The 12,077-nt window shown below is 52.2% G+C and overlaps 1 protein-coding gene across 2 annotated transcripts; it reads right to left on the minus strand.

The window, feature by feature from the left end:
• Positions 1 to 5,173: 5,173 nt before the first annotated feature.
• Positions 5,174 to 11,726, minus strand: B9D2 (B9 domain containing 2). Of its 2 annotated transcripts, none has more exons than XM_066638914.1 (4): positions 11,532 to 11,726; positions 9,215 to 9,323; positions 8,557 to 8,682; positions 5,174 to 5,898 (listed from the first exon to the last, which is right to left on the minus strand). In XM_066638914.1, exons 2-4 carry the CDS (start codon positions 9,300 to 9,302, stop codon positions 5,585 to 5,587), a joined length of 528 nt encoding a protein of 175 aa, XP_066495011.1. In that variant the 5' UTR covers positions 9,303 to 9,323; positions 11,532 to 11,726; the 3' UTR covers positions 5,174 to 5,584. The 2 variants fall into 2 exon arrangements, with proteins under 2 accessions (XP_066495011.1, XP_066495012.1); XM_066638915.1 differs by lacking the exon at positions 11,532 to 11,726 and adding an exon at positions 11,409 to 11,472.
• Between the last annotated feature and the right edge of the window lie 351 nt (positions 11,727 to 12,077).

Genomic DNA, 12,077 nt, shown 5'->3' on the forward strand with positions numbered 1-12,077 from the left:
AATCTTCAAAACAACCCTGTCAAGTAGGCCAGTATGACAGTCTCCCCCGAAAGGGACAAGGAGAGCTGGGAGCTGAGACCATAGCAGCTTGGCTGCAGTCACTGAGTGCATGCATAGCAGAGGCAACATTTGATCATGCGCATCTTAGCCACATCGTCACATCAGGGTGCCATCAACAGCAGAGCGCTGCTAGGACGTCACAGTTGGGGGGCTTACACAGGGAGGCCAAGATTCACACACACACACCCCAGGCCGCTATGCTCATGAGGTGCCCTTGGGCCAATCGCTTCATCCAAAGCTATCTGGAAGGGGAGACATTTTGCGCACCTAAAGACAGAAGAGGACTCGGTAACCAAGAAGCACAACCAGACTGGCTCCCTCCAAGCCCTGCGGAGTCCATGACTCTGCTTCCTAATGTCTGTCTGTAACCAGATACCAGAGGGCCAGCTTCCCAGCCAAGCCCTCCTGGGGTGTGTGTCTGTAAGCCTGACATTCAACGCCCCCCCACCACGCCTGCATACAAGACTCCCCACCGCAGGCCAAGCAAGTGGGCAATTCCAGGCTGGCAGCGTCTGAGCTATTTCAGAGCAGCTGTGTCGGGCAGAGGGGTTGGCATAGTGTTACGCCCAAAATGAATCCAGCCACAGCCCGTGTGGCAGGATCCATTTTTGGGCTGCCGGCGTGACGCTTTTCACGGGGCACAGCTAAAAAAGGACAGGGTCTCTTGCACCTGCCCCCCCCCAGCCTCCTGTGCCCAGGGCCTATTTTCAATCTGGTCCTCCATTCCTCTACATTGCTTCTGGCAAAGTTTCAGAGGCAAGATTGTAACAGACCCCCCTACACCCCCCTCCCCACATCTCAGACAGCCACATGAAAAATGCTCCTACATTGCCTGTTGGTTAGAAGCTCGCTTTGTCCACGTCTAGAAGCAGTTTTGTGCCTCCTGCTTTGTATTTCTTCCTAGTTTATTCCATTAGGGTGCAGGGAGAACCTGCTTTAGGTATGCACATTTTGCTACCCTGTGGTAGTGCATTGGCCCATTTGTGACAAGCTGTTGAGCACCCCTTCCTAATGAGGACATAAAGCTGGGAAGAAAAGCACCAGGCTCTCTGAAAGGGATTTAGGCACACACAATACACCCCGAGGGGAGACAAATTTTAACAAGATATCCATAAGAAGAAAATATATATTTGCATGTGATGTGGGAGTTCGGTTTCTTGGAAGAGGTTGAATCACGTCGAGTGAGTTGGAGGTGGATTAGGGAGAGTCTGGGATCATCTATTCCCAGGTTTGGCAAGGAAGTTTGGCCAAGGCATCAGAACCCTTAAAGTCTTTCCCAGCCTTGGGAAAAGAGGAGGGGGAAGAATCAGAATTATCCGGTTCTATGTCCAATGTGGAGAGCCATGTTGCCACCATTTTTCATTGGCTATGCTCCTGTGCATTTAAACAGCAGCACGATTTTCACGGCATGGAGACAGAGAACATGACTTGCACAACTTCTGGGTGTCAGGCTACTTCTTAAAGCACAAAGGCCAGGCTGGTGACAAATGACAAAAGTTGCTAACATTATTTGAGAGGTAGGTAGAGGAGTCAGGCCACCAGCTCTGGCAGGGAAGTGCTGTAGAATGGCCAGAGCAGATGGGAGCTAGGAGACAGGATTTGTGGACTGAGGTAGAGTAAGGAATGGCACCTAGACCATAGTGAGAGTGTGTTGGAGCTCCTAGAATCTAATGCCCAGGTAGGAGAGAAGAACAGGGACTAGTGGTTAGAGTGGGCAGTGAGGAAAGAATAGTACCATCTCTGGCCTTTCCAAACCTGTAGCTTTGATGACCCCTGCTGGACACTACCAGAAGTGCAGAACTTTGGCCGCTTCTTTTTACTTATGATAGAAGGTCGATAGTAAATATTACAACACGTAATTTCTGATGGTGCCTTCAAAGTGCAGAGCCCACAGGGCACCCCCCCCCCATTTCTCCATTCTAGAAATAGGACTGAGATTTTAAAAGCCAGGCTTTTAATTTTTTAACACTTCAGTCACACCAAGTCTCTCTTCTGAAAACGAAGACTCCCTAGTTTAAAGTGAAACCTGCATTTAATACAAGCAAATATGCTTAAAGTGATACAGGTAATCTCTTAAAACTGAAGTATCACCATCAGTTAAACCAATGAATTGAAGCCTTGTTTTTCTACTATGGGGGGGGAGGGGGGAGGAATCTGCCTTTTGAAGTTAAGTGTTGTATGTGACCCAATAAAGGTGCAGGGGCCTGTATATACAGGATCACCCACAGAGCCGGAATGAGTAATTGCCTTCTCGCTTTGCACGTCTCCCCCGCCTACCTGAATTGTGAAACAGGCTCAGTTCCCAAATTCTGAATACTTTTAAACTCTGCTAAGCAAATAGCACAAACATTTACTTAACCTTTCCTGGAAGAAACCCCGTTCTGCCCAGTAACTCCCAACTCTTAGGATTTAAGCACGTGAACCTGGTTAGTATTCTTGTACGTTTCCTGAGAAATGAGTTCTAAGATCAACATTCTGTAGAGCAGTGGCTCTCAAAAGTTTTAGCGCCGGGAGCCACTTTTTAAAATGACACTCTGTCGAGACCCACCTAGCTTTACAAGATTTTTAAAAAATAGGTGATCTAGAAAGAAATAATATTTTTTTTATTTACAAGTAACATTTACTTGCAAAAAAACTCAATCCATTTCTCATAATGAGGTAGCACTAATGAACTGTAAAAATTCACTATAAAAATCACTATAAAGTTGAAGAAAAAAATTCTCTTCTACCTTCTGGGACATTCCACATTGAAAGGATCCCCTGCATCAACAACTCCCTGCCCACAGAAAGCTAGCACCTCACAGAAAAGCTCTAGCCTAGTTTTCCACTTGCAGAGCTCCCTTTTTCTTAATATGTGGGATATGTAATAATTCAAATGCGTGTTTGTACTTCTACATGTGGGTTATCTAGCTGTATGGCTCACGGGGTACGAGAGATAATTCGCTTCATCCCCCAGCCACTGTTTGACATTTGGCCCCAGTTGGGGAACCTTGGTGGCCGAGTGAAAAACAATCCCACAAGCCTTGGCAGATTTCAGGGTAAAGAAAAGGAATAGAGCAGTGATCGCCAGGACACGAGATAGGAAGGGGGAAGACTGGGACATGGAGATGCCATTTTCTGCAGCAGCCCTGTGAAGCTAGATTGTGCCCCCTTCCAAGATGAGACTGTCAGTTCAATTAAATCCCAGCGCCTTGTCAGAAGCTCACCCCTGCTGGGCTAACACTCATACTCGCTCCGTCACCGGCATCCTTCCTGGGTCGGTGTTCTGGGAAATTCCAGTGCTTTCCGGGACGGGCCGAGCTAGCCGGGAACGATGGCTTCCTGGATTTTCACCCTCAATTAGGCTGAGCGGAGGCAGGCACCTTGGGAGGTTGATCTGCACAGCTAAGCAAGATGAGTGTTGTGGGGGGAGCCATGACCCGGATAAAGTCTTCCAGGTAGAAGTCCGCGTGCAGCCAAGTCTGGAGCTGGCGCCAACTCTGTGGCAGCCCAAGCTGTAGCTGCCGCAGAGCTGGAAATGGAAGAGAGCTGGCAAACATGTAGGACTGAGGGTTTGGGGCACAAGGAGGAGAGCCTCTGGAAGTCATCCTTTTTTGGGGGGGTGGAAACCACGGGGAAGAAAGAGAGAAGCAGATGAAGTTGCACACAGTGGAGGGGGGGAATGTTCTCTTTCTCTCATCATGCTAGAGCAGGGTGAAAGCGGACAGCACGTTCCGCTCTGACAAAGGCAAGCACTGAGTGCTTTGGGTAATGAACTATGGTCAACAGACCCATGCACAGAGGACAGGCCTAGCACGTGCTGTTTGCCCCCAGGGTGGCACAGAACCTCCACATGCGTGGACTAAGCAGATGCAGGGGACGATGGCAAGAGAAGGGACATTCTGCCACCGAGCCCTGCTTGGGAGCCTCCTGAAGCACCTGGCTGCATTAGGAAGCAGTGGGCTGGAGGGTCTCTGGCCCCATACAGCACTGCAAACCTTGAAGCCAAGAGTCCGAGCTGAAAGCTCCTGGGGGCAACTCCGGCTCTGAGAGCCAAGTGGGGTGGCCATGTTGGGCTGGAACTGGAAGGGTGGAGGTCCAAGGTCCCTCTTGGAGACAGTCTTTCAGGAGGTTACTGGGAGGGTCAAATGGGCACCAGGCAAACTGCTCTGAACCCTCAGAGGTGAGGCGGGCTAAAGGGGAGATGACGTGAGAGCCCCCGTTTGCCCTTACAACTTTCTACATCCTGACATCCCATCTCTCATCCTGCCATCCCATTGCCTGGCTTTTGACTGGGAATTACAATTAAGAAACTCGTAATTTCAGCAGTGAATGGGGGGGGGCAGAAGAGGGGAAGTGGCTGCTGGAGTGGGCAAGAGACGGCAAGACGGTGGAGTTCATGTCAACACGAATCAAGGCAGCAAAATGCGCAGGCATTCACATGCTGGCAGCAGGGGGGCAGCGGGTCTGGCCCCCTTGCCCTCCCTCCCAAACCAAGCCTGTAATCCTCACCCTTTCCTTCTGGCCAAGCTTCCTTCCAGTCATCTGCAGCCAAGTCTCCAGCTGGGGCAGGAATGGCCGTGGGAGCTGAAACATCCTTTTTCTGCAGAAGGCGGCTGCGTTTTTCACACCCTGCTTTGCAAATACCCACAACAATTAATGACACGCCATTTTTAGCAGCTGTGGTGAACTCGAGCCCGGGCCTGTTGTTTTGGGGCAGCGGGATGTTTTAACTGTGCGTGTGCCTGTGCGATCAGGCATAAGACTCGCACCCTATAACAACTAGGTGGGCCCACATTTGTAGGCCAAAAGAAAAGCACCAGCTCTCTTTTTCATGCCTGGTCTCCTGGAGGCGATTCCAACTTGCCCCAGATGTCCGGGCACAGGGATCTGTCTCGAGTTTGCACAGTGCCTGCAAAAAGATCACTTTGCAAGTGGAAAACTAGTACAGCAGGGAGGAAGGTCCGGAGCATCTCACAACAGCACCCCCCCACACACCATACCTACAATGGCACAGTCCATTCCGTCACCTGCTGTCTGTTCAGGTGAGATCCCGCAAAGCTGTTCTAGGACGTCAGGGCAGTCCCCAACAAGGCATGGAGTTTTCGGCCCCACAAGCACGACAAAAATGGCATTAGAGAAAACCCATTTTAATGCAAACAAAAATGTTTCTTTTACAGAAATAAGAGAGGCTGGGTGGGTGGGGTGGACTGTGCACTACAGGGGACCCAAGGGCTGGGAAGAAGGGTGCCACAGGACTGTCTAGTCAGACCCTGTCAGACGGAGAGGACCAACCTTCCTGGACAAAGTGCTCCCAGCTGTGCAGACATGACTGCCCCACCAGAACCTATTCTGGTCCCAGAGGCAGAGACTAGGACCCAGACATCTGGCCTCCATGCATCAGCCACTGAGGGCATGCAGCTCAGCTGCCAGCCAACTGGCCCACCCCAAAGTTCCATTCCCAGTAACGACATCAAGCTTGTAGTTTCTGGGTCGAAGGGGGGCAGTCCCCGCTCACAGTAATATGGCCCGCGAGGGGGGGGTGTCAACACTCCACACCGTAGTGGTCAAAGTTGCGCAGGAGGACGGCTAGCTGGAGGTGCACAGAGCCCATGGTACAGGTCTGCAGGCGGTAGCGGTCGGCCCCCGTGTAGACCAGGTCGCTGGAGAGCAGCTGTGGGCCGCCGCCCACAAAGCGCTGGGAGAGCTGCTCTTGCCAGGTGCCCAGGGGCCGCCAGGTCACGCAGTCCAGCTGGTGGAAGCCGGGGCTGGAGGGCACGTGGCAGAAGCCGTAGCCGTACAGCTCGCTGCGCCCGAAGGAGTCTTGGTGCCACACCTGGACGTGGAGCTTGGGCCAGCCTGTTGCGGGAGGGAGGGAAAGGCAGTTGGGAACCCAGCCAAAGCACACTCCGAGACCGCGCATTCTGTGCATTTGCGGCGCGCCACAAGTTCTCCCAGAAGCTTTCTGAACAGATCCACATGATCAGGTGTCTACACTTCCCTCATCCGTGATGACACCTCCAGGCATCCGTCACAACCCTCCAACATCTTCTGGGTGCTTTGAGGAAAATCAGACATAACACAGTCCCTCTGCCCTCTGAATACTTTAGGGAGGAGAGCCCCACAGATGTACATACTGGCACACTTCCCCTGAAGAGCTCCGAGGGGTACACACAGCCCCCTTTCTTTATCCTCACAACCACCCTGGCACAGAGAGCACGACCCCCAGAGAACTTTGTGTTGCTGGGGATTAGAACTCAGGGCTCCCTGGTCCGAGTCTAGCCAGGACTCAAGACACTGGTTCTCACCTCTCGGCCTAAGCACAGCCTCACACACAGAAGTGTGCCTTTCCCTCCTGCTTGCGGGTTTCCCACTGGGGCATTCGATAAGCCACTGATAGAACGCAGCCAGGGGAGGGAGTAAGCATGCTGGCCTAGAGGGACCTGATCCACCAAGGGGTGTGCATGTGCAGCACAAGGACACTGCATATACTGGTCCTATTTTAGAGGACTGTCTTTGGGTTTACCGAGACAACCAAAGTGAAGAGTTCTGAATGCTCAACATGCTACGGCTGCCCCAGCGCTTGGTCTGCTCTCTCCGCGCCAGCTTCGTCCCCCACTGACTCAAGAGTGCTTATTTCATCATTAGCCAAGGTTTGGCTGGCAGGGTTTCAGGGGCTGGTGTCTTATCTCTCCGCCTGAGCAACGGGTTCCCGGCAATAAAGGGAAATCAGGAAGCCACAATTTATTAATTACACAGAGCTTCTCTGACCAAGAAGAAAGGCAGTGGGAGGCGTTCTTTAGCAGCTTTTCCACATCAACCCCCCCCACCTCCAAGCCATCCTTGGCTTCCCCCACCCCTGCCGCTCTGGTCCCGCTTAGCCTAGCCAAAGCAAGGGCTGGAAAGAGCTGGTGGAGGAGCCCATGCAAAACCAGCCAGCCAGCGTTGTGGTCACACACAAAAGGCACCAGGTGCCCGCAATTCATCTCTGCTCCCACCAGCAGCTCTTTTGTCTGATGCAGCAAACAGGACACACAGATCCATTTCAATTTATATAGCCATTCCCTCTGGGAGGGGAGCTGGTGGGGTGGAAAAAGGTGAGCCCCAAATCATTCTTTCCCCCGTTGCCCCCCCCCCCAGCCCAACAAAGGCTTGCACAGCATAAATCAAGAGCAGGCGAAGATAAAAGTGTTAAGTGCCTCCGATCTCATTTGTACCTTCTCTCAATTCCACTACAGGTCGTTTGGGGTGGGTGTAGGGGTTGGAAGGAAAAAGGCTCCCACAAACTCACTTCTGTGGAGGACAAGACTCTCAACAGTCATTGGCAAGGGCTGTTGGGTGGAACCTCCATGGACAGAACCCATCGGAAGCCTCTGAAGATTCAGGGGAACTCAAAGAGTGGCAGATTCGCATTCGTACCCTGCTTGTGAGTTTCAAGGGACATCAGGCAAGCTGTTGCTGCCTCCCGCCCCATGGCTGCAAGAAAAGCAGAGAAGGGAGATTCTCCCCAGTGCATGGCACTATCTCAAAAAAGACATAGTGGAAATGGAAAAGGTGCAAAAGAGAGCGACTAAGATGATTACGGGGCTGGGGCACCTTCCTTATGAGGAAATGCTATGGCGTTTGGGCCTCTTCAGCCTAGAAAAGAGACGCCTGAGGGGGGACATGATTGAGACATGCAAAATTATGCAGGGGATGGACAGAATGGATAAAGAGATGCTCTTTACACTCTCACATAACACCGGAACCAGGGGACATCTGCTAAAATTGAGTGTTGGGAGAGTTAGAACAGACAAAAGAAAATATTTCTTTACTCAGCGTGTGGTTGGTCTGTGGAACTCCTTGCCACAGGATGTGGTGATGGCGTCTGGTCTGGATGCCTTTAAAAGGGGATTGGACAAGTTTCTGGAGGAAAAATCCATTACGGGTTACAAACCATGATGTGTATGCACAACCTCCTGATTTTAGAAATGGGCTGTGTCAGAATGCCAGATGCAAGGGAGGGCACCAGAATGAGGTCTCTTGTGATCTGGTGTGCTCCCTGGGGCATTTGGTGGGCCGCTGTGATACAGGAAGCTGGACTAGATGGGCCTGTGGCCTGATCCAGTGGGGCTGTTCTTATGTTCTTAAACTACAATTCCCAGGAGGCCTTGCAGGTCTCTTGTTATCTGGTGTGCTCCCTGGGGCATTTGGTGGGCCGCTGTGAAATACAGGAAGCTGGACTAGATGGGCCTATGGCTTGATCTAGTGGGGCTGTTCTTATGTTCTTAAACTACAATTCCCAGGAGGCCTTGCAGGTCTTCTTGTTGTCTGGTGTACTCCCTGGGGCATTTGGTGGGCCGCTGTGAGATACAGGAAGCTGGACTAGATGGGCCTCTGGCCTGATCCAGTAGGGCTGTTCTTATGTTCTTATGAACATTATTCAGGAAAGGCCTTCAGGTCTCACAACCCCCAACAGCTGGAATGTCTCTGAAGGAGAATGGCAGGTTCTCTCACCAGCAGAGGGACAGCTCTTACCCTGTAAGCCTTTGGTGGCAAAGTGGACGTCAATGGGGTGGGACCAGTAGGCCACGTCGTCCAACTGAGGGTGGTCAACTTGCGTCTGCCCCTCCCGGAGCCCCGACAGCAGCTTCCAGGCGCCACCTGGGAGAGGAGAAGGAAAGAGCACATGGAGCGGTGTGTGTGCAGCTGCCTTCAGAGCGAGGCGGTCCATTGAGCTATCTGAGCTCGGGGTCCTCTAGGAAGAGGGAAGATTCTACAGTGATCCTCAGCTACCCAGATGGCACTGAGTCTGTAAAAGCCCAGCTGAGATAGGAGAGGTCTTCCAAGGCCCGAACCTGCCATGGCAAAAGAAGGAATACCCCAAACCTTTGAGGAACAGCACCTTTGACCCTTGGTCCACCTTGACATCAGTGCCATCTATTTGCCAGGGTTTTGGCTCCAGGGATCCTTTATGGAAATGATAGTGATTGAAAAATGCTGCACCACAGTTTGCACTTCCCACACAGAAGCAGCTGCTCAACAACCCCCACCCCAAGGGGGTTCACCCCTTGCCCATCTGTCCCCAGTGGAACCCTCCGACCAAATTCCACCTCCCCAAACCAGGAGGAAGACCCAAGTCTGCCTCTGGTGGTTTTAACATGGTGCCACTTCTCAAGCACATTGCACCACTGACCTGTGTGGATCCCCCACTTGCAAAAGAGGCTGCTGCTGGGGAATCCACTGGCTCCCACGATCTGACCAATCACGTGCACCTCAGCCATGAAGTTGTGATGGGGAGAGACCTGAAAGGGAAAGGAGAGGCCTGCTCCAAATCGTGTGTAAGTTACTTTGATGGTGGGTGCATTTTAACACATGGGGGGGGGGAGAGGAATCAAACCTGGTACACTCCTTTGAATAAAATATAAATTAATGAATGTTGTAATCCTGCCTCTCACAGCCAGACAATTCATCCCTCCTTCAATTCAAGTTTGTCTGTCTGCTGTAGACTATAAATCCCACAAGCAAAACCAGCACATGGCAGGTGTGAAGTAAGGGTGGTTCTGATCTTGCCTTTCAGGGAAAGCTTCTGGGTGGAATAGGGGAGTCCCACCCAGCTATAGGCTTCAGCAGTATTCTTGGTTAATTTATCCCGGGGCAGAGTCCCCATCTTGGGTATGCAGCGGCAGACTCTTGGGGTCCCCCAGCACCCACACTTCCTGTATTCCCACACCTGGGAGCAAAAGACAAATTTGTCTCATGTTTTGTTGTTCACTTATGTTGCACAAACTCCACAGTCAGGGAATTAGAGGGCAGGTCCTCTCATGGACTGAGAACTGGTTGAAGACCAAGAAACAGAGAGTGGGTGTCAATGGGCAATTTTCACAATGGAGAGAAGTGAAAAGCGGTGTGCCCCAAGGATCTGTCCTGGGACCAGCGCTTTTCAACCTCTTCATAAATGACCTGGAGACAGGGTTGAGCAGTGAGGTGGCAGATGAAACCAAACTTTTCCGAGTCGTGAAGACCAGAAGTGATTGTGAGGAGCTCCAGAAGGATCTCTTCAAACTGGCAGAATGGGCAGCAAAATGGCAGATGGGTTTCAATGTAAGTAAGTGTAAAGTCATGCACATTGGGGCAAAAAATCAAAACTTCACATATAGGCTGATGGGTTCTGAGCTGTCTGTGACAGATCAGGAGAGAGATCTCAGGGTGGTGGTAGACAGGTCGAGGAAAGTGTCGACTCAGTGTGCGGTGGCAGTAAAGAAGGCCAATTCTATGCTTGGGGTCATTAGAAAAGGTATTGAGAACAAAACGGCTAATAATATAATGCCATTGTACAAATCAATGCTCTTTACACTCTCACATAACACCAGAAACAGGGGACAGCCACTAAAATTGAGTGTTGGGAAAATTAGGACAGACAAAAGAAAATATTTCTTTACTCAGCGTGTGGTTGGTCTGTGGAACTCCTTGCCACAGAATGTGGTGATGGCATCTGGCCTGGATGCCTTTAAAAGGGGATTGGACACGTATCAGGAAGAAAAATCCATTACAGGTTACAAGCCATGATGTGTATGCGCAACCTCCTGATTTTAGAAGTAGGCTATGCCAGATGCAAGGGAGGGCACCAGGATGCAGGTCTCTTGTTGTCTGGTGTGCTCCCTGGGACATTTGGTGGGCCGCTGTGAGATATAGGAAGCTGGACTAGATGGGCCTATGGCCTGATCCAGTGGGGCTGTTCTTATGTTCTTAACCTAACTCCAGTCCTCCCCAGTGCTCAAAACTCCTGGCAACTTTGCTGGTCTGTGCTGTTCAGATAACAAGACAAAGAATACACTCAAATCAGTATGACAACTCCAGCAACTCTTTTATGGAACAAGAAATTAGTGAACCAGACTTGGCTGAAAGACTCCAGCAAGCTTGCCCTCATTTGGCTGCTGCCCTCCCTCTTTGCATCCTTGCACACACACCATCTGCACAAATCCTTGCAGCCCCACCAATAGCACCCACAACCCCCTGCTTGGAGACAAATGGCCATGCCCTGCTGGTTGGTCCCCCAGCGACAGGAAGGCAGGGGCACCTCCTGCCTCTCAACACAAACATCCCTTCAATCCCAATTTAGCCAGAAGAGAGGAGATAATGGATGCCACATACGACCATTTAGAAAAGTCCTGCTGGACCAGTCCACCAGCCCCACAGCCAGCCAGAAGCCTCCAGGGACCTCCCACTGCAACAGCCCTGCCCTTTTGCTTGGTGCCCAGTGCCTGGCATTCACAGGTAGACTGCTTCTGGACAAGGAGGCTTTATTTGCCATTTCTTCTTTGCATACGTTTGCACACTCACCCTTACAGCCTGGTGATTGCACACTCACACCCCGCTTGCACACTCACCCTTGCAGCCTGGTGATTGCACACTCACACCCCGCTTGCACACGTCCCGCCTAACGGGTTGGCACCACCCGCAACCAGAGAGCAGAACTCGACCACCGCTCTGCGCATGCGCCACTCCATTACCTCCACCAGCCCAGCGACGAGGGGTCTTCAGAAGCCTGTACAACCGCCTCCCGCGCGCGAGCGCGCCCGGACCGCCGTAGCCGCGGCAACGGGGAGCCACGCCCGGCGGGAGAAGCTGATTGGCTGGAGAAAGGGATGCAGCCGCCCCGCCCAGGCGCAGGGAGGGAGAACCAGCAGTGGCGACGCCATCTTGGGTGAGGCAGTTGGGCGTAGAGCTAGGAAAGGACTAGAGCTTCGCGCCGCCTCACTCCCTCTCACTTGAGCGGCAGCCAACTTGTTGCTCAGAGCAACAGCGAAAGGGCCGGAAGGCACGAGCAGGCGGGAGGCGCCATCTTGAGCGTGGCCAAACACGGCCCACCTGAGTGCGTCGCCATGTTGGGCAGGTCGTGGAAGGCCAGCCGGGCAGCCATGTTGGGAAGGGCGATCGTGCTCTGTTGCCAGGGCAACCACATCCCCTTCCTGGAGGATACCTGGGCAGTCACCAGCCTGCCACAGAGACCCTGCTGGCCTCACAGCGCCAGCCTGCAGCCATGTCTACTCACGAGT

Source organism: Tiliqua scincoides, chromosome 10, assembly GCF_035046505.1.
Source record: "Tiliqua scincoides isolate rTilSci1 chromosome 10, rTilSci1.hap2, whole genome shotgun sequence".
In the NCBI taxonomy this organism is placed as follows: domain Eukaryota; kingdom Metazoa; phylum Chordata; class Lepidosauria; order Squamata; family Scincidae; genus Tiliqua; species Tiliqua scincoides.

Excerpts from the sequence above, each read along its gene's own strand:
- B9D2 (XM_066638914.1), bottom strand. The coding sequence starts at position 9,302 with ATGGCTGAGGTGCACGTGATTGGTCAGATCGTGGGAGCCAGTGGATTC. Across the intron at positions 8,683-9,214 it reads CAAGTGGGGGATCCACACAG|GTGGCGCCTGGAAGCTGCTG; the intron begins GTCAGTGGTGCA and ends CTCCTCTCCCAG. Across the intron at positions 5,899-8,556 it reads TGCCACCAAAGGCTTACAGG|GCTGGCCCAAGCTCCACGTC; the intron begins GTAAGAGCTGTC and ends CTCCCGCAACAG.